At 36.9% G+C, this 18,148-nt stretch overlaps 5 protein-coding genes across 5 annotated transcripts; 3 read left to right on the top strand and 2 right to left on the bottom strand.

Moving 5' to 3' along the window:
• Positions 1–3,959, top strand: LOC18039955 (KH domain-containing protein HEN4). Its single transcript, XM_006431130.2, has 8 exons — positions 1–166; positions 674–1,272; positions 1,425–1,856; positions 1,958–2,215; positions 2,335–2,595; positions 2,823–2,887; positions 3,212–3,278; positions 3,459–3,959. Exons 2-7 carry the CDS (start codon positions 694–696, stop codon positions 3,255–3,257), a joined length of 1,641 nt encoding a protein of 546 aa, XP_006431193.1. The 5' UTR covers positions 1–166; positions 674–693; the 3' UTR covers positions 3,258–3,278; positions 3,459–3,959.
• A 3,331-nt stretch (positions 3,960–7,290) lies between these two features.
• On the bottom strand, positions 7,291–7,803 carry LOC112097281. The gene has a single exon (XM_024182461.1). The coding sequence runs from the start codon at positions 7,604–7,606 to the stop codon at positions 7,445–7,447; it is 162 nt and encodes a 53-aa protein (XP_024038229.1). The 5' UTR covers positions 7,607–7,803; the 3' UTR covers positions 7,291–7,444.
• A 634-nt stretch (positions 7,804–8,437) lies between these two features.
• On the top strand, positions 8,438–12,517 carry LOC18039085 (pentatricopeptide repeat-containing protein At5g15280, mitochondrial). The gene has a single exon (XM_024182830.1). The coding sequence runs from the start codon at positions 8,557–8,559 to the stop codon at positions 12,334–12,336; it is 3,780 nt and encodes a 1,259-aa protein (XP_024038598.1). The 5' UTR covers positions 8,438–8,556; the 3' UTR covers positions 12,337–12,517.
• A 2,196-nt stretch (positions 12,518–14,713) lies between these two features.
• LOC18038886 (casparian strip membrane protein 3) lies at positions 14,714–15,652 on the top strand. The gene is made up of 3 exons (XM_006431136.2): positions 14,714–14,954; positions 15,051–15,174; positions 15,303–15,652. The coding sequence occupies exons 1-3, from the start codon at positions 14,737–14,739 to the stop codon at positions 15,516–15,518; spliced, it is 558 nt and encodes a 185-aa protein (XP_006431199.1). The 5' UTR covers positions 14,714–14,736; the 3' UTR covers positions 15,519–15,652.
• Positions 15,653–15,907: 255 nt separating this feature from the next.
• On the bottom strand, positions 15,908–17,954 carry LOC18038887 (pentatricopeptide repeat-containing protein At5g15300). Its single transcript, XM_006431137.2, has one exon. It carries the CDS (start codon positions 17,735–17,737, stop codon positions 16,115–16,117), a length of 1,623 nt encoding a protein of 540 aa, XP_006431200.1. The 5' UTR covers positions 17,738–17,954; the 3' UTR covers positions 15,908–16,114.
• Positions 17,955–18,148: the final 194 nt, after the last annotated feature.

An 18,148-nucleotide genomic window follows, 5' to 3' on the forward strand; every position in this document is an offset into this window, starting at 1 on the left:
CATTACACACAACAGCAGAAATAAACGAACACAAGCTCGGTCAAAACCCTAGAATCCGAAACGAAGAGAGTGACTGCAAAGAAGAAGAAGAAGAAGAAGAAGAAGAAGAAGAATTTTTCTCTAGTTTCACACTCTCTTCTGCCGTCACCGGCATCTATCAAACGACGTACAGTATCTGTCCTTATATTTACAATTTCTTGATTCAATTTATTTGTTGCTATTTTAATTTTAATTTTTTTGGGAAATAGCGTTTGACTTTACCGTCCATTGATCAGATCTACGTTGCATGTTTCATTTTTACATATCATGTGTAAATTTCTTAACTCTATGATGAAATTATCTATGAGTTCAACTGGAAGATGCCGTTTCTCTATCAGCAACAATTTATTGGAGGATTTTGTCCTTCATTTTTTATTTTTTGGTAAATGCTATTGAATCTTGGGTTTGAATTTTTTTATTTTATTACGGGTGAGTCTGTAAAAGTAGAAGCTTGCTTTGGGTAATTGGCTGCATTGCCTGTTTATGTTCAGATTGATGCATTAAGATCGCTTAGCAGTTTGATTTGCCTCCCAAGTGATGGAACGGTTAATTTATAGTTTGTGTAAACAATTTAGAAGATAAATTTTGGTTACATGATAAGCATTTTCATGTATTGGTCTTTGATTTTGCACAGACATAAACACCAATATTGTCATGGCTGGCCAGAGGAATAGTTACGGAAAACGGAGCCACTCTCAGACAGATTATGCTGACCATGGCCCAAATAAAAGGAGATATACTGGTGATGATAGAGACCAATTTATAATTGGTCCAGAAGATACCGTGTACCGATACTTGTGTCCAATTAGAAAGATTGGGAGCATAATTGGAAGGGGAGGGGAGATTGTCAAGCAGTTAAGAATAGACACTAAATCAAAGATCAGAATCGGTGAGACTGTTCCAGGTTCTGAGGAACGTGTTGTTACTGTCTACAGTGCTAGTGATGAGACTAATGCCTTTGAAGATGGCGACAAATTTGTGTCACCCGCTCAGGATGCACTATTTAAGGTGCACGATAGAGTTATTGCTGAAGAATTGCGAGGTGATGAGGACTCTGATGGAGGTCACCAGGTTACTGCTAAGCTTCTTGTACCATCTGACCAGATTGGATGTGTTATTGGGAAAGGTGGACAGATAGTTCAGAACATTCGTAGTGAAACAGGTGCGCAGATTCGCATTCTTAAGGACGAGCATTTACCTTCTTGTGCTTTGAGGTCAGATGAGCTTGTGCAGGTATTCTGGATGAATTTTATAAATTTCCTATAGTGTTCTGCTATGCCTGGAGATTCTTTGTTAAATTTGTTAATATCTTCTTGGCTTTGGCTTCTGACTGGGTTGCTTGTCATAATGTTATTTTACTTAATATTCTTTTTTCTGGCTGCCAGATATCTGGGGAAGCTTCAGTTGTGAAAAAGGCTCTATGTCAAATTGCATCTCGCCTTCATGATAATCCATCTCGGTCTCAACACTTGCTTGCTTCTGCTATTTCCAACTCCCACTCTTCCAGTGGCTCACTTGTGGGTCCAACTGCTGCCGCTCCAATTGTGGGAATAGCTCCATTGATGGGTCCTTACGGAGGATACAAAGGTGATACTGCTGGAGACTGGTCACGTTCTTTATATTCAGCTCCAAGGGATGATTTGTCTTCAAAAGAATTTTCCCTTCGGTTGGTCTGTCCAGTTGCTAATATTGGAGGGGTTATAGGCAAGGGTGGTGCCATAATCAATCAGATAAGACAGGAATCTGGTGCAGCTATAAAAGTTGATAGCTCATCGACCGAAGGAGATGATTGTTTAATAACTGTTTCATCGAAGGAGGTGAATATTTTTTCTTTTGTTGTTTGTTTTTATGCATGGTTAATTATGGAGGGTCTTGGTGTGTATAGTTCTAAACATATTCAAATTTGGGGCCGTTTCAGTTTTTTGAGGACACACTATCTGCAACGATAGAAGCAGTCGTTCGGTTGCAACCCAGGTGCAGTGAGAAAATTGAAAGAGATTCAGGGCTTATCTCATTCACAACCCGACTTCTAGTTCCAACCTCTCGTATTGGATGCCTTATTGGTAAAGGAGGATCTATTATAACTGAGATGAGGAGACTGACCAAAGCTAATATTCGCATACTTCCTAAGGAAAACCTCCCAAAAATTGCATCTGAAGATGATGAGATGGTGCAGGTAAAGTCTAAATTAAAGCCTTTACATGTGTATTCTGAATTTTGTCCTGTATATTTAGCTTTTTTTTTTTTTTCTCCTCCCTTCATCTGATAGAAACATTGTTAATTTCTTATGATCAGATATCTGGAGACCTTGATCTTGCCAAGGATGCTCTCATACAAGTAATGACACGGTTGAGAGCAAATCTTTTCGATAGGGAGGGTGCTGTTTCTACGTTTGTGCCTGTTTTGCCTTACATTCCCGTGTCAGAAAATGGGTCAGATGGCTTAAATTATGAAAGTAGAGATAGCAAAAGGCATGGACGTGGACCTCCTTATGGTGGCTATGGATCAAGTGATTTGGCTGCTGGTGATAGTTATGGAAGCTATGGTAGTTCACAGGTACTTCCTCTTAAAAAAAAATTGGTGTACCTTTTTTAAAAATAATTTTTGTACTTGTATTATTATTTGTTTAAATTTTTTTAGGCAAGTTGCTTCTGCTGCTTGGTTATTAATTTGTTCTATATTATGATTTATGTTTTGCCCGTCTCATACATTTTGCCATCTGTCCAGCTTGTGTTAAACCCGTCTATTATTTGCTTTATAATAATCTTTCATGTTATCTGCAGCTCGGTGGTACTGGCAGTGCATATGGAAGTTATGGAAGTTATTCTTCAGGACGAAGTGGCTCTGGGTAAGTATTGTTTATTCTTTGTAGTTCTTTCTAATGTGCCTGAGCTTGGTTTAGTTGTTTGCTTTTCCTCTCTTTTTGGTTCTTACAACAGATTACAGTTTACTGATCCCTTGGGGTGAAAGATTGTTCAAGTACTTGGTTGAACGCAAATTTTGGGAGTTATTGTTTGCATGCCATGGATTTTCATCTACTATCACTGAGACATTTTAAGATTTCTCATATATTTGTGGAAGAGGTTATAGTTTGTAGATTGTTTAGGGGGATCATTTAATTATTGTCTCGCCCTTATGAAGCCACAATCCTCATATTAGCTTCTCTTATCAGGTTATCCAGTCATGCCCCTGTTTCTCGGCGCAAAAGCTATTACTAGAATTCTGTGCAGTCCATGCAGGTAGATTATGGTTTTCATTTTCTTTTATTTCACTTTCAATTGATATAGTTGGCAACTCCGGTGCATATAGTCTGGTCACATACATATGACAGTTTGATATGATAACCTATCCAACTCCCTCAAAATAGGATTCTGATGTTCGTGTTTTACCTTGTTGCCTTTCCCTTCCCATTAAAACAGCTGAGATCCATGAAGCCTGAAGCCAGCCTACTGCCTCTTTTGATGAAGCCTGCCTAAACCGGAAGACCAGATGAACCAGGGTTGACATTCTCATGGCCCACCCTCTTGCCTGTAATTAGAAGGACTAAATATATGTGGAGGACTTGTTTATTCACTGTTGAATTTGACATCTTTTTGACACCAAATTTACCAAGCTCTACTCATTGTGCTCCCAAGAACCTACATAGCTGGCTGCCTATGTTGCTGCTTTATTTTGCTTTTATTTTCCCTAGTTCACGTTCCTTTAGAAGTACAAAACCGTGACTTCCATCCTCTGGAATTTGTATTAAATGTAGGCTTTGTTTATCTTCAGCTATGTTGTCTTGGTTTTAATAGTTTTATTTTTTTACGGATTTGTTCTTTGACCTTTCCAGTTTCTGTGAAGTAGCGGAATTAACATAACCCACAGTGCTGGTATTGTTATTTTATTCTTGCATCAATCTAAAAGTAAGAATTATTGAACTGTGGTTGTGAGGTTAGGCTGTGTGAGTTCTAACTTTTCGAATGAAAATCCCTTGCACTAGAGGCTGAAAATCCCTTGCTAATTAACAGGTTCAATCAAATCAGGAAAGTGGTTAGCTAGTGTTTTAATTGTGATTGGGTGTAGCCATGGGAGTCGATAGAACCATCAGAAGCAGCATTTCCTCGAAGCATCATGCATTAAGTGTACTACAGGTGTGGACAATGCTCAAATGAGTTTTGATATCATTTAGGCTTTGGTTTTGTTGGACACAGAACTGATGAAATTCCATATTCTAGTTTCTGAATGGCCTATCAGGTTTATGCCCTATAATTTAGTTTTCCCCATGCTACAGCTTTGAGTTATTGGCCTTAGTTTATTCCGCTAATTTATATTTTACATCCATTTGAAGAATTGCTAGCTTAGTCACTTTTATTGCTTGCTTTGCTACGTTGAACTGAGAGATCTGATATCTCTTACTACTAATGAATTTCTTAACTAAAGGAGTTTGTAAATATTAAACTGTTTGAAGAAATAGCTTCGTGGTATTCTCACTTCTGTAATTTCTGGAGGTTGTCCTTATGTATTAAAATGCCTGTGGTTTCGGAGGCCTCAATCAAAAGGTATGTTGTATCATGTATATGACTTTTTTATGGATGTTTCGGTGGCTTTTGAAGGCGAATCTAAGAATTCCAAGTGGTAGGTTGGCTTCTTCTAACTCCTATCTTATGTGCTTTTAGATCTAGTGGGTGACATTTGCTCATTATGGTATGCAACATTGCAATGGTCTGTTTGGTTACTTCACAACACCATTGCTTTTTATGAACCGTTACAAGATCATGGCACATATTGTTGCTCGGCATATGATGTGCAAAGTTGCTCACTAGATCATTTTTTTGTTATCCAATAAGCGGCTGATTGTTTGCACTGTTTCTTGTGGGCATATAATCTGGCAGGTATCCATCTTACGGTGGCAAGTGGTTGTGAGGAAATTCAACTGTATTCACATTGTTTACTTTTGGCATCAATACGATTAGTGTACTTAATTTCGATTGTACAAAAAGAAAACGTATTTGCATATTGAAAATGAATAAAAACAAAGTTACAAATTGATCAGCTGCCGTGCTCTGTTTCATTTTTGTATGTTTGAATTGGGGCGGAACACTTGCATGGTTTGCCGGCTTGAATGATAATGCATTTTTCAATCATCCCAATTCCCACAGCACACTTTCCACGGACTTTTTGTTTAAGATAAGTCATTCTTTGATGAAAATTTATAATATCTTTTTTAGTTTTGTGAAAAAAACATTATTAATAAACCATATATTTATTAAACATAATACAAAACGGATCCATACTTTCTAATAAAAAATGAACCGTTAATTAATTTTGGGTTGTGCATAGAGTTCAATTGAAGAAAAAGAAAGGTCTTAACAGAGGAAACAATTGAAGGGGGCTCATGCACGATTCAAACTTGGCAAGATGGTCAAATTATTGATGTGACCAAAAAGGAGTAAATTGAGTCAACTAACCCAACACCCGTAGACAAGTAGCACTGCTTTTGGACAGACACCTCCTTTACTACTAGTAAAAACGGTTGCAGCGTATCTTAAATGATTCTGCAGCCATCCAGGTCATCTTTAACTGATAAAGATCGATCTCTAGGCTTAATTTATTTTGTTACAGAGGAGCTTGGGTGATAGAGACAGATCTTCAAGCTCAATAAATCTTGGTGTTAGGACCCATGCAAAGTCACATCTTTAACCATTGAACCTTCCGTGTAACTCAGCTTTCTCAGCTAATTTGTTGAACGAAGACAGTCACAGCATAGACTGCTCTAAAGCTGCCCTATTTGAGCTTTTAAAGCTATCATAACCTCATTAATAGCTTTTGGTGACACAGTATGCAAAGTCCTTTTATAAACAACTCTTGCTTCAACCCAACCTCATTTGTTTACTCACTGCCATGAAAGTGTTTCTATCCAATCAGCTTCTTGCTTGTTCTTGTGTTAAAAAAAATAAAGATGGGTGTGTTCCCTTTTGCTTATTTCAAGTAGAGAATGTTGTCTTTCTCATTTGGGAAATTCTGTTCCATATCTTTGAGTTTATGGCAGTGTAGTCTCTATTTGATTGGTTGGGTTGTTTCGAATGTCCGTTACTTCTGTTAATGAGTCTTTTGTCACAAAGTGAGCATTTTTCCTTTTTTTAAAAACATTTTACGGTATTTTTCATCTAAGGTCTTGCATGTGGGAATGAGGGTATGTGGTGCAGCCAAGGATGACTTGCCGGCAACATTGGCGTGTTGATCACATCATTTTTGCTTCATTAGATATGACACTACTACATAAATGTGTTAACTAGTTCATCGGCAAGTCGTCTCTGGCTACAATACTGCCTCCTTCTCTCATGCTGGATATCAGATGATAATCGCGATATAATGATGATGGTGATGTAGTTATGATGTTTTCGTTTTCGGTGAGTAAGCAATTCAACCACAAAAATCTTGGTAAACATTTTACTAACATCTTTGAGGATTTTCGTTTTTTTTTTTTTTTTTTTCTTATGCTAGTGGGACAGTTTCTTTGGCCTAACGCACTGCAGTTTTTGTTCAGGTTTTTATACTTGTAGGTAGAATTCTGATTAATTAATGTTCATATTATAGTAGTATCCATGTTCTAAATATAGCAAAGTTTCAGGCCCTATGGATTAGGGCTTGTGATCATTAGGGATGCTTTCTTTGGTATCATTTGTATCATAAGCTTTTATGCGTAATCCGTGCATTCCGTTCCATGTATGATATATCTTTGTGTAAAGCACCGAACACGGTTTCCTCAAGGCACTTAGCTTTGGAATAATATATTTACATGTTGAATTAATTAAACTTCAGCTATAACATGATCAATATCCATGTATATCTAAAAGGAAATATTAATAGTAATGATATGATGAAATTCAAGTTTGTTTGATTCATAGATTCAGCATTATGCAATCCGAGAGGTGTACAATATGTGCAATTTTCTCTCTAAGCAAAGTTGTTCAAGGAAAACAAAGTATTTAAGATGAGAAATAGTATACAAGACGATATGTGATTAATCCATAATTTTAAAACTATTTACGAAATTGCACCACGTGTATAATTGTTACTTTATATGGTGAGCGATAATGCTCGATCGTTGAATTATTTTAGCTAAATGGATTGAAAATAACATACTTAAGATGGTAAATAACTAAACAACTAAATTTCAGAAACAACGCCTCAAGATCTATAATCACTTTAAATGATAAAATATATATTATTATCTCATTCTAAAAGGAAGGAAGGAAGGAAGGAAGGAAGGAAAAAAAAAATTAAAAATGGAGAAGAAGAGATGCTTAACATGTCAAAGCATTGCCAAACATACATAGAAATTAAAATGTTAAGAAAAGAATTTAACATAAGAAATCAAAGATCTTAAGCAAAGTCAAACGCGATATAAGAACCAAGCTAGCTAGAGAGATATGAACCCTTCTCTGACAAGAAGACCAAACACGAGAACAAGGAGGCCAACAGCGATGCATTGAGTTGAAGAGATGAGAGTCTGTGAATATGCAGACAAAGTGATTACTGCACCAACCAGACCAATCAAAAGGGAGCTCAAGTTTTGATTCATTGTGTTTGTGTTGTGGTGCTAAGTGGCTTCTAGTCTTCTTCGTTCCCCTTGCCTCCCTTGGTGAGTCTGATTGTTTCGATTTAAACAATTATGAAAGCTGGTTATGGCCTTTTCAGAGCAATCTGAAGCCAATTTCTAGTCTTGAAAGTCAACTCTTCAAGAGGGAGGAAGAGGCTGATTAGATGAGAGCTAGCCGACATTTGTAATTGATCCAATATTTTATTTTTTCTATTTTAGTTATTTTTATTACATATCATGATACATTGACATTGAGAATATTAGTGAAATTTGAGACAATAATTTATTTTATGTTTCTTAGTAGAATAATTGTAAATAACTATTATATAGAATAATTGTAATTAGACAATAATTTATTGTAATTAGGCTGATTAGACAATAATTTATTTTAAATAACTATTATATAGAATAATTGTAAAAAAGAATATACGAGAAATGATTGAAACACAATCTTATTGTACAAAATATTTTACACAAATTGATATAATATAATACTATTGATTAAATAAAAACACACATAGTCTACATATTATTTTTTATTTTTTACTCAACCAATCATTTAATGCCATATTAACTTGTAAAAATGTAATTTGTTCAATGAGTTTTCACTATTGTTAATAGTTAATACCCGTTGTATATAAAATGTAAGACATTATTAACTGCAGGACCCGCGTTGAACAAAGCGCAATAAGGTACTGAGTATGTGAAGTTTTAGAACAATAAGGACTCTGATGTTATTATGCGCTTCTATTGGGTTTTGTGTTAGATTTCAAAAGAATTTAAGTTTCTACTTCCTTGTGCTATTTTCCCGTAGCAGGATTGAAAATCAAGTCGTTCCCACGAAATTTCTCTCTCACTGTTCTAAACTGATGAAGCTGCCGCAACTCTGTAATCAGTCATTAAGCATTAAGCAATGTAGCCATAGACGATAGATGAGTACAAGAACAACATCAATCTTCGAAATTGATAGCAATCATATGTCGCAAATCCTCTCCACTCTCAGGAACCCCCGCAAGCTGCACAAAATCAAACAGGCTCGTTCTTTCTTGTCCACAGAACAACACATTTTCACAAGTGATATTGTTCTGAAAAATCGTCCAAAGTCATCGTTATCATCATCAGAGGACCAGGAAAAGGAAACCCACATAGATTTATCTTCTGTAAGTTTCGATGGTATAGCAAAATCTGGCCTTTCTAGGAGTTCTCATTTGTTAGAGACAGAGAAAGGTAAGTCATATGCTAATGCTTCATTAAAAGACCTTCTTTTGAATATATCTGATGTGGTACCTGCAACTGCGCGTAAGTTTCTGAGATTTTTAGTGTTGAAACCTGAAAATGTGCTTGAAATATTGGTGGGGTTTTGGTTTGAGTGTGAAAAGGTTGGGTTTAGACCTGAAAAGGTTGAAACTTTATGGGAAATTTTTAAGTGGGGTAGTAAGCAATATAAGGGTTTTAGGCATCTTCCTAGATCATGTGAGGTTATGGCCTTGATGCTTATACGAGCGGGGATGCTGAAAGAAGTTGAGTTATTGCTTTTGGCAATGGAGAGGGAGGGGATTTTATTGAAAAGTAATGAAATTTTTAGTAATTTGATTCAAGGGTATGTTGGTGTTGGTGATGTAGAGCGGGCTGTTTTGGTGTTTGATCAAATGAGGGGGAGGGGTTTAGTTCCCTTCTTGTCTTGTTATCGTGTTTTTATTAATCATTTGGTTAAAATGAAAGTAACCCAATTGGCTTTTCGCGTCTGTGTAGATATGGTGGTAATGGGGAATAATTTAACTGATCTAGAAAAGGCTAGTTTCCATGATGTTGTTAGGTTATTATGTAGAAACAGAAAGATTCAGGAGTCGAGAAACCTTGTTAGGAAGGCTATGGCTTTTGGATTGGAGCCTAGCAGTTTAGTGTTCAACGAGGTTGCTTATGGGTATTGTGAGAAGAAGGATTTTGAAGATTTACTGAGTTTCTTTACTGAGATGAAGTGTGCACCAGATGTTCTTGCTGGCAATAGGATTATTCATACACTCTGTAGCATCTTTGGTTCAAAGAGAGCAGATTTGTTCATGCAAGAGTTGGAGCATTCAGGTTTCAGGCCTGATGAAATAACTTTTGGGATTTTGATCGGTTGGACTTGTGGTGAAGGGAATTTGAGAAGTGCCCTTGTCTTCTTCTCGGAGATTTTATCAAGAGGCTTAAATCCTGATGTACATACCTACAACTCTCTTATCAGTGGGATGTTTAAGGAGGGTATGTCAAAGCATGCCAAAGAAATTCTTGATGAAATGGTGAATAGAGGGATACCTCCCACTTTATCCACCTACCGAATTCTTTTAGCTGGGTATTGCAAAGCCAGGCAATTTGATGAAGCAAAAATAATGGTCTCTGAGATGGCTAAATCTGGTCTAATTGAACTATCTTCTCTGGAGGATCCACTTTCCAAGGGTTTTATGATCTTGGGGCTCAATCCATCAGCTGTCCGATTGAGAAGGGACAATGACAGGGGATTTTCAAAGGTGGAGTTTTTTGATAATCTTGGAAATGGACTTTATTTAGACACAGACCTAGATGAGTATGAGAGAAAACTAAGTAAGATTATTGAAGATTCCATGATACCTAATTTTAACTCTCTTATAAAGATGGTACATGCACGTGGTAATTTAAAAGCTGCATTGCTGTTGGTAGATGAAATGGTTCGCTGGGGTCAAGAACTGTCTCTGTCTGTCTTCTCAGCACTAGTAAAGGGGCTGTGTGCTTCTCGCTCCCATATCAAGGCGTGCACTGGTCTTCTTGAGAAAATGCCAAAATTGGCCAATAAGCTAGACCAAGAATCTCTCAATTTGCTTATTCAAGCATGCTGCAAGAAGGGATTGGTACGTGATGGGAAGAAAATTTTTGATGGGATGCTTCAGAGGGGTCTAACAATTGAGAATGAGAGTTATACTACTCTATTAATGAGTTTGTGTAAGAAAGGCTTCATCAAGGATCTTCATGCTTTCTGGGATATTGCTCAAAATAGAAAGTGGTTGCCTGGGTTGGAGGATTGCAAATCACTTGTGGAATGTCTTTGCCATAAAAAATTGCTGAAAGAATCATTACAGCTTTTTGAATGCATGTTAGTGTCCTGTCCCTGCTTAAGGTCAGATATTTGTTATATATTCCTGGAAAAGCTTTGTGTTACAGGGTTCTCCAGCAATGCACATGCACTGGTGGAAGAACTTCTACAGCAGGGTTGCAACTTGGATCAAATGGCTTATAGCCATCTTATAAGAGGGTTATGTAAGGAGAAAAAGTTTTCAGTTGCATTTAAAATGCTGGACTCTATGCTGGATAAGAACATGGCTCCCTGCTTGGATGTTTCTGTTTCATTAATTCCACAGCTGTTCAGAACTGGTAGACTTGAAAAAGCTGTTGCATTAAGAGAGATTAGTTTGAAGGAGCAACCTTTATTATTGTTTTCTTTCCACAGTGCCTTCATAAGTGGATTTTGCGTGACAGGGAAGGCTGAAGAAGCATCTAAGTTGTTCCGAGATATGTTATCCCAGGGGATGCTTCTGGAAGATGAAGTTTACAATATGCTGATTCAAGGGCATTGTGAAGCTAATAACTTGAGGAAAGTCAGGGAGCTACTTTCTGCCATGATAAGAAAAAGATTAAGCCTGTCGATCTCAAGTTATCGGAATTTGGTTCGCTGGATGTGTATGGAGGGTGGAGTCCCGTGGGCATTAAACCTGAAAGAGTTAATGCTTGGACAAAACAAGTCTCATAATCTCATCATCTTCAACATCTTGGTTTTTCACCTTATGTCATCTGGAAACATTTTTCATGTGAAAAGAGTTTTAGATGAACTGCAAGAGAATGAGTTGCTACCAGATGAAGTCACTTACAATTTTCTAATATATGGGTTTTCAAAGCATAAAGATGTTTCAAGTTCTATGTACTATATTGCTGCAATGGTTTCTAAGGGATTTAACCCCAGTAATCGCAGCTTAAGATCAGTAATAAGCTGCCTGTGTGAAGTTGGGGAACTGGGAAAATCCTTGGAGTTGAGTCAAGAAATGAGACTAAAAGGCTTGGTCCATGATTCAATTGTTCAAAATGCAATTGCTGAGGGGCTTCTTTCTCGGGGCAAGCTTCAGGAAGCAGAACATTTTTTGGATCAGATTGTAGATAAAGATTTAGTCCCTGATACTATCAACTACGACAATCTAATCAAGCGGTTTTGTGGGTATGGACGACTAGACAAGGCTGTTGATCTTTTGAACATAATGTTGAAGAAAGGAAGCACTCCTAATTCTTCTAGTTATGATTCTATAATTAGTACATGTAATAAGTTGGATCCAGCTATGGATTTGCATGCCGAGATGATGGCTAGGGATCTGAAACCAAGTATGAACACATGGCACGTGCTTGTCCATAAACTATGCCAAGAAGGAAGGACCACCGAAGCAGAAAGGCTGTTGATTTCTATGGTTCAGTTAGGAGACACTCCAACACAGGAGATGTACTCATCTGTAGTTAACAGATATTCCCTTGAAAACAATCTCGGGAAGGCATCTGAACTCATGCAAGCTATGCAACAGAGTGGTTATAGTCCAGATTTCAGCACACATTGGTCTCTGATAAGTAACTTACGCAATTCAAATGACAAGGACAACAACAGGAACAGCCAAGGTTTTCTATCAAGGCTTCTTTCTGGAAGTGGATTTATTAAGTAAATATTATTGATGATTCCTATGGTGGATTAGGATTCCCCAATTCAAAAAGTAAAAGCACCATTACTATCTTCCCAGGTTCTGGGGTTAGTCTTGCATCGTTTTGTTTTGATGTACGGCCAAAATGTTAGGCCTTTTGTAGCGTGAGATGTATATTTGTGAAGTCTGTTCAATATATCAGATATAGAAGCGAAATTTTTGTGAAGAAAAGAATCTCCTTTTTGCCTGTTTGTTCTTTCTTTTCCTTCGCAATGCATTTATCCTCGTGAAATCTAATTCGAACTAACTCTTGGCTCTCCTGTTCTCACTTTTGAGAGGTATTCCATTTCCCTTTTACCTTTTCCGTCAGTTGAGTTTTCATCTGCAAGCCATTGATTTCTCGATTCTCGAACACCTCCATAATGAGACATGACAGCGTAACGTGGGTGCTAGATTTTTCACGAACACCTCTATAAGGCTGGCGCTAAGTCTATAATGGGATATGACAACTTAATGTGGGTGCCAGTTATTTATTTCAATTTGTAAAATTTCTAGTGTACTCTGCTCACATGAATGGGGAGAATAATTAATTTATATAGGTGATAAATATTAGCTACTAAATAAATAAACTTGGGCGTCGTCAAATATTATATTTATTTTGCTTTCAAAAGTTTAAGCTAAAGGCTTTTCAAAAAAAAAAAAAAAAGTTTAAGCTGAAGCAATGCCCCGAACACGCCCTAAGATAATTAAAGAACGGTGTGTGCTGTATATCAGTTTTATTTTCATACCGTACGCGTCTTTATAATCTCATTACTAGATTACCTTTCCTTCACATGGCCAACTTGATGTTAATGCCTCCTATTTTGTGCGGCTTTCTACTAATGTATACTTCATCAATCATCATCCTATGATCTTTGCATCGCATAGAACTGTACACAAATTTTCTTCCTTAAAATAAATAAATAAATAAACACGTTGTTGACTTGCAATGAAAATAAAATTGTATAAAGTGCAAAAGCCAGTGAAGAACCCAAAATGTAGGGAAGCTTTTGATGTCTTTCTTGTTGATGAAATAGCAGTAAGTGGATTGGTTCACACTATGCAGTAATCAGATACCAACTCAATAGTGTCATTCCCACTAGCTACCAAAAATGGCAACTGCCCCATATCCCCAAAATTCCCATGCAGAGAGTGGAATATCCTAAAATCTAACAAAGAACAATAAGAGGATTTCTTCTCATCTTCTCAAAAAAGGAGTGCAACCAACTAATCTTCTTTTACCAATTTGGGTCATGTGTTTGGTCAGGTGGAGTTGGATCTTGGAAGAGCTATTATCATTCTTGATGGAAACTTCAAAAAATAAATGAAGGGAAATTATCAGCCATATATCCTTAAATGACACACCTATTAAATGTGTGTAAATATTTTTTAAGTGTATCACTCGTATATCCTAAATTGACAAAACACTTCTACCGTCCATCAATCCGTTAACTTTCGTTTGCAAGCGCTGACATCATAAGAGTAATTTAGTCTTTTAAGATTGACTAAACTTTGATTAAAAAAAACATGTCATCCCATTTACCTAGTAAAAAATGACATGTCATTCCATTTATCGGATAATTGTTAATAATTGCTAAAAAAAACTACTTTACAACCGAATCTACTCCTCTAAAATTTAACTTAAATTTTTGAAGATCTACTCCTCCAAGCTCTAACTGGAAATTTTTATGGTATAATATGTATAATTGTAAATAATATGTTATTAATAATCTTTTATGGTATAATATGGATATTTTTTATGGATAATTATTAATAATATGTACCATTAATAATTTATTTTTTTAATAAAAAAATGTATTGTTAATAACAAAATAAAAAAATTTGTGTATTGAAAATTATGTAAATTTTTGGGGTAAATTTATCTTTTTACCTCATTTTGAGTTTCAAGGGTAAAATAGTCAATTTGTCACAATTCTGTTAACTTTCTAACGGAAGTTAACGAATTGGTGGATGGTAGAAGTGTTTTGTCAATTTAAGGTATACGAGTGATACACTTGAAAAGTGTTCACACACGTTTGATATGGGTGTCATTTAAAAATATATGGCTGATAATTTCTCGTAAATAAATAGTGCAAGTACAGCATGTAGTCTTATAAAAATACATTATCACATAGCTTTAGGAAGTACGGTCATGTTACAAGCACAAATTTCCTGATACGTGGCACGAATGTGGGGCGTTCAAGCAATTAAAAGCTATCCAAACTGCTCTCGGTTGTCTTGTTTTTGCATGTTAGAACACATGCCCGCGTGCATATAAATAAGCTATTCATTTCTCGTTTTCCATGCACATTCAAATCTCGATATCTAAGTGCTCTATAACCTTTAAAGGAACATAGAAATAACAGATAATTCCATTTAAGGATAATGAAGGCAGGTGCTGTTGAGATTGGCGAGGCCAAGAATTCAACCCCAACATATGGGGTGAATAAAGGAATTTCAATACTAGATTTCGTTTTGAGGCTGCTTGCTTTCGCTGGTGCTCTAGGAAGTGCAATTGCCATGGGAACAACTAATGAAACACTTCCTTTCTTCTCACAACTCATTCGATTCAGGGCTGAGTACGATGATCTTCCTTCGCTCACGTAAGCTCTTCTTCATTCCTAAGTTAAATACAATCGTAATAATATGTTTTAGCTAGCATTTTCGTTGGCAAAATATTGAGCTTTTCATTTGAACAGGTTTTTTGTGGCAGCCAATGCTGTTGTGAGTAGATATCTGATCTTGTCTCTCTCTCTTTCGATCTTCCATATCGTTAGAAGCAGAGCACAAAAGAGTAGAATTCTCTTGGTCTTCTTTGACACGGTAAATTCCATAGACACTAAGCTAATGTGTAGCTCAATGAACACGATCTTTGTGTCTCTATCAATTGCATGAGCAAATAACTTGCATGAGCAAATAAGTATCACATAACTTTGTGTCTATTGACGCAGGCAATGCTAGCTCTTTTGACGGGTAGTGCATCAGCAGCTGCTGCTATTGTATACTTAGCACACAAGGGGAATGCTAAAGCAAAATGGTTTGCTATCTGCCAACAATTTAACTCCTTCTGTCAGCGAATCTCTGGTTCTTTGATCGGATCCTTCGTAGGAATGGCGCTGCTTATACTGATAATCATGTTGTGTGGTGTAGCCCTTTCTCGACGTTAATATTGGTGATCAGTGTGTCAAAGTGTGTCGGTTGGTTTATCTTTGCGGATTCCCTTTAACGTTGGTTATCCTTCTGTAATGTAATGCATTTGCTGTCTTCGAAGTTGCCATTTCTTTATTTGAATGTCAGTATAGCGACCATTAGTCTGTTTATCTTTTGTTTTTGGAGTGAATTTTCTATAAGCGGAAGAGCAGAAAGTGTCACAAAAGAATCGTCCCCTCACAAAATCTTTCTAATACGGCCACTTGCATCCATTCATGTATTAACAAAGAAGATTCATTGTCAACAAGATTCATAACGTTAATTAATCAATGAAGTTTAAAAGTCAACTAATATACAAAGTGGACAATGCAATAATTTGATTAAAATAGAATCTTGCAGCCAACTATAATCTTCACTTTCGGCAACCGATCTAGTATTTTCTTGTGGGTCAATTTTACAGAAATTGGTATATTACAGATAACCAGAAAGACTCGAAGATAAAATTTAAAACCCAAGAACGATCAAGCTTTCATTTAAGCTTGTATAATGCTCGCTCACAACACGGTTAACATTTAAGGTTAGAATGAGAGTATTTTTCTAGACTACTTGCAGCTCAAGTATCCAGGTTTCCTGAATTTGGCTTAGGTTTCAAATTAAACAAATACTGCAAGAAAGCTTTATCATCTGCTTCAATTAGGCTACAACCAGGCTGTTTCTTTATATCGCTATCATCCATCAACTTTCTAACCTTTTCAACCCTGTTCCACTCGCCTTGTGAAGCATAAATGTTGGAAAGTAATACGTAGTCCCCGCTCTCATCCTTTCTCATGTTAAGCAATCTCTTGTTTGCAAGCCTTCCCAACTCAACATCGCCATGAACTCTACAAGCGCCAAGAAGAGTTCTCCAGATAATGGCATTGGGTTCAATATCCATATTGTCTATGAACTCGAATGCTTCATCCAACAGTCCGGCACGCCCTAGCAAGTCGACCATACACCCATAATGCCTTATATTTGGCTCGATATTATACTCATCCTTCATAAGCTTAAAATATTTCTTCCCCTCTTCCACTTTACCTGCATGACTACAAGCAACTAAAACACCAACAAAGGTGATCTCTGTTGGCCTAACTTTTAACCTCTGCATTTCACGAAACATAGCAATTGATTCCTCGGCAAAACCATGAAATGCTAACCCTCCTATCAATGTACTCCATGTTGAAACATCTCTATCCCTCATCCCAATAAACACTTCTATTGCTCTCTCAATGCTTCCACATTTAGCATACATGTCTATTAGTGCATTCCCGTGTAAAACCTTTGTGACCCCTGAAGTCATATCCAGAAGTGTACAGTGTACCTTCTTCCCCACTTCTAAATCTCCCAAGTCTGCGCATGCAGTCAACAAACTCAACATAGTCACATCATCTGGCCGCTCTCCCACACTCCTCATCTCCTCAAACATCTCTAATGCCTGCTTATTCATTCCACAAAGAACATAGCCAGAAATCATTGCATTCCAAGACACAACATCTCTTTTAGGCACCTCATTGAAAAGCTCATTTGCTTTCTCCATTTCTCCTTGCTTCGCATACCCAGTAATCATCACATTCCAAGAAACCAAATCCCTGACTGGCATTTCATCAAAAAGACTTCTCGCCATGCTTAACTCTCCTCTTCTTGCATAGCCTGCAGTCAAAGAAGACCAAGCAACAACATCCATTTTCGCATCACCATCAAATAGCACACTAGCAGTATTCAGATCACCACAATTAGCGTGAAAGTAAATAAGGCTATTCCTAACAAATCTGTTAAACTCAAACCCGTATTTAACAATTTTTCCATGAACACAAAACCCCATGTTTCTATACAAAAGCCTAGTACAGGCTTTAAGCACAAAAGAAAAAGTGAACTTATTAGGCTTTATAGAGCATTTCTCCATCTGGGTATATAAAAAAACAGCGTCTAGTGGATTCTGGCTCTGAGCTGAGCCTCTAATGATGGTGTTGTACATGAAGGTATCTGGTTCAGTAATTTTCACAAACATCTTGTGGGCGTAGTTTATTGCACCTGGAATGACCACAGAACCGGAATAAATCAGTTCTCTTAAAGCTGAAGAGTCCGAGTTGAAGCCATTGATGGTTACCAATGCTTGGATTTGTTTCAAAGTCCGGAGATTTGTGCATTTTTTCCATAGCCTTGAGCTTCGGTGCCGATTTGTTCTGTTTCTGTACATCACGTGCACTGAAGTGAGATTTGTTCTTATGGTTGGTTTGGGCCATGCGAAAGTAATGCCAACTTTCTACATGCCCAAACACGCTTAGCCAACGAAAGCCATAAAATGGACAAAATATTGAGCCCTTTTAAAGTTATTTTGTCCTGTGTTTCGATTTAGCGTATCTTTCAATTCCCGAGTAAATCGAACTAAACCGAACTGATTTGCAACCTTGGTTCAACTTTCGGAACAAATATATACAGTCCAGTGAGATACATCAAAGTCTCCAATATCTTTAAAGACTCGTTGACGTGGATAAAGTAACTCGAATTATTTATATTTAACTTTGATATCTTTTTATTAGAATCGAGTTGTGTCATTTTGACTGAAATCTAAAGTACCTGATAAAAAAAGGCCAATATTCTTTAGGAT

This window comes from Citrus clementina, unplaced genomic scaffold (genome assembly GCF_000493195.1).
Source record: "Citrus clementina cultivar Clemenules unplaced genomic scaffold, Citrus_clementina_v1.0 scaffold_6, whole genome shotgun sequence".
Lineage (NCBI taxonomy): Eukaryota > Viridiplantae > Streptophyta > Magnoliopsida > Sapindales > Rutaceae > Citrus > Citrus x clementina.

Bases quoted from the DNA above. Each gene is read 5' to 3' on its own strand.
- LOC18038886 (XM_006431136.2), top strand. From the start codon at position 14,737: ATGAAGGCAGGTGCTGTTGAGATTGGCGAGGCCAAGAATTCAACCCCA. The intron at 14,955-15,050 runs GTAAGCTCTTCT...TCATTTGAACAG, and splicing joins GATGATCTTCCTTCGCTCAC to GTTTTTTGTGGCAGCCAATG. The intron at 15,175-15,302 runs GTAAATTCCATA...CTATTGACGCAG, and splicing joins TCTTGGTCTTCTTTGACACG to GCAATGCTAGCTCTTTTGAC.
- LOC18039955 (XM_006431130.2), top strand. From the start codon at position 694: ATGGCTGGCCAGAGGAATAGTTACGGAAAACGGAGCCACTCTCAGACA. The intron at 2,216-2,334 runs GTAAAGTCTAAA...TCTTATGATCAG, and splicing joins AAGATGATGAGATGGTGCAG to ATATCTGGAGACCTTGATCT. The intron at 2,888-3,211 runs GTAAGTATTGTT...TTCTCTTATCAG, and splicing joins TCAGGACGAAGTGGCTCTGG to GTTATCCAGTCATGCCCCTG.
- LOC112097281 (XM_024182461.1), bottom strand. From the start codon at position 7,606: ATGAATCAAAACTTGAGCTCCCTTTTGATTGGTCTGGTTGGTGCAGTA.
- LOC18038887 (XM_006431137.2), bottom strand. From the start codon at position 17,737: ATGTACAGAAACAGAACAAATCGGCACCGAAGCTCAAGGCTATGGAAA.
- LOC18039085 (XM_024182830.1), top strand. From the start codon at position 8,557: ATGAGTACAAGAACAACATCAATCTTCGAAATTGATAGCAATCATATG.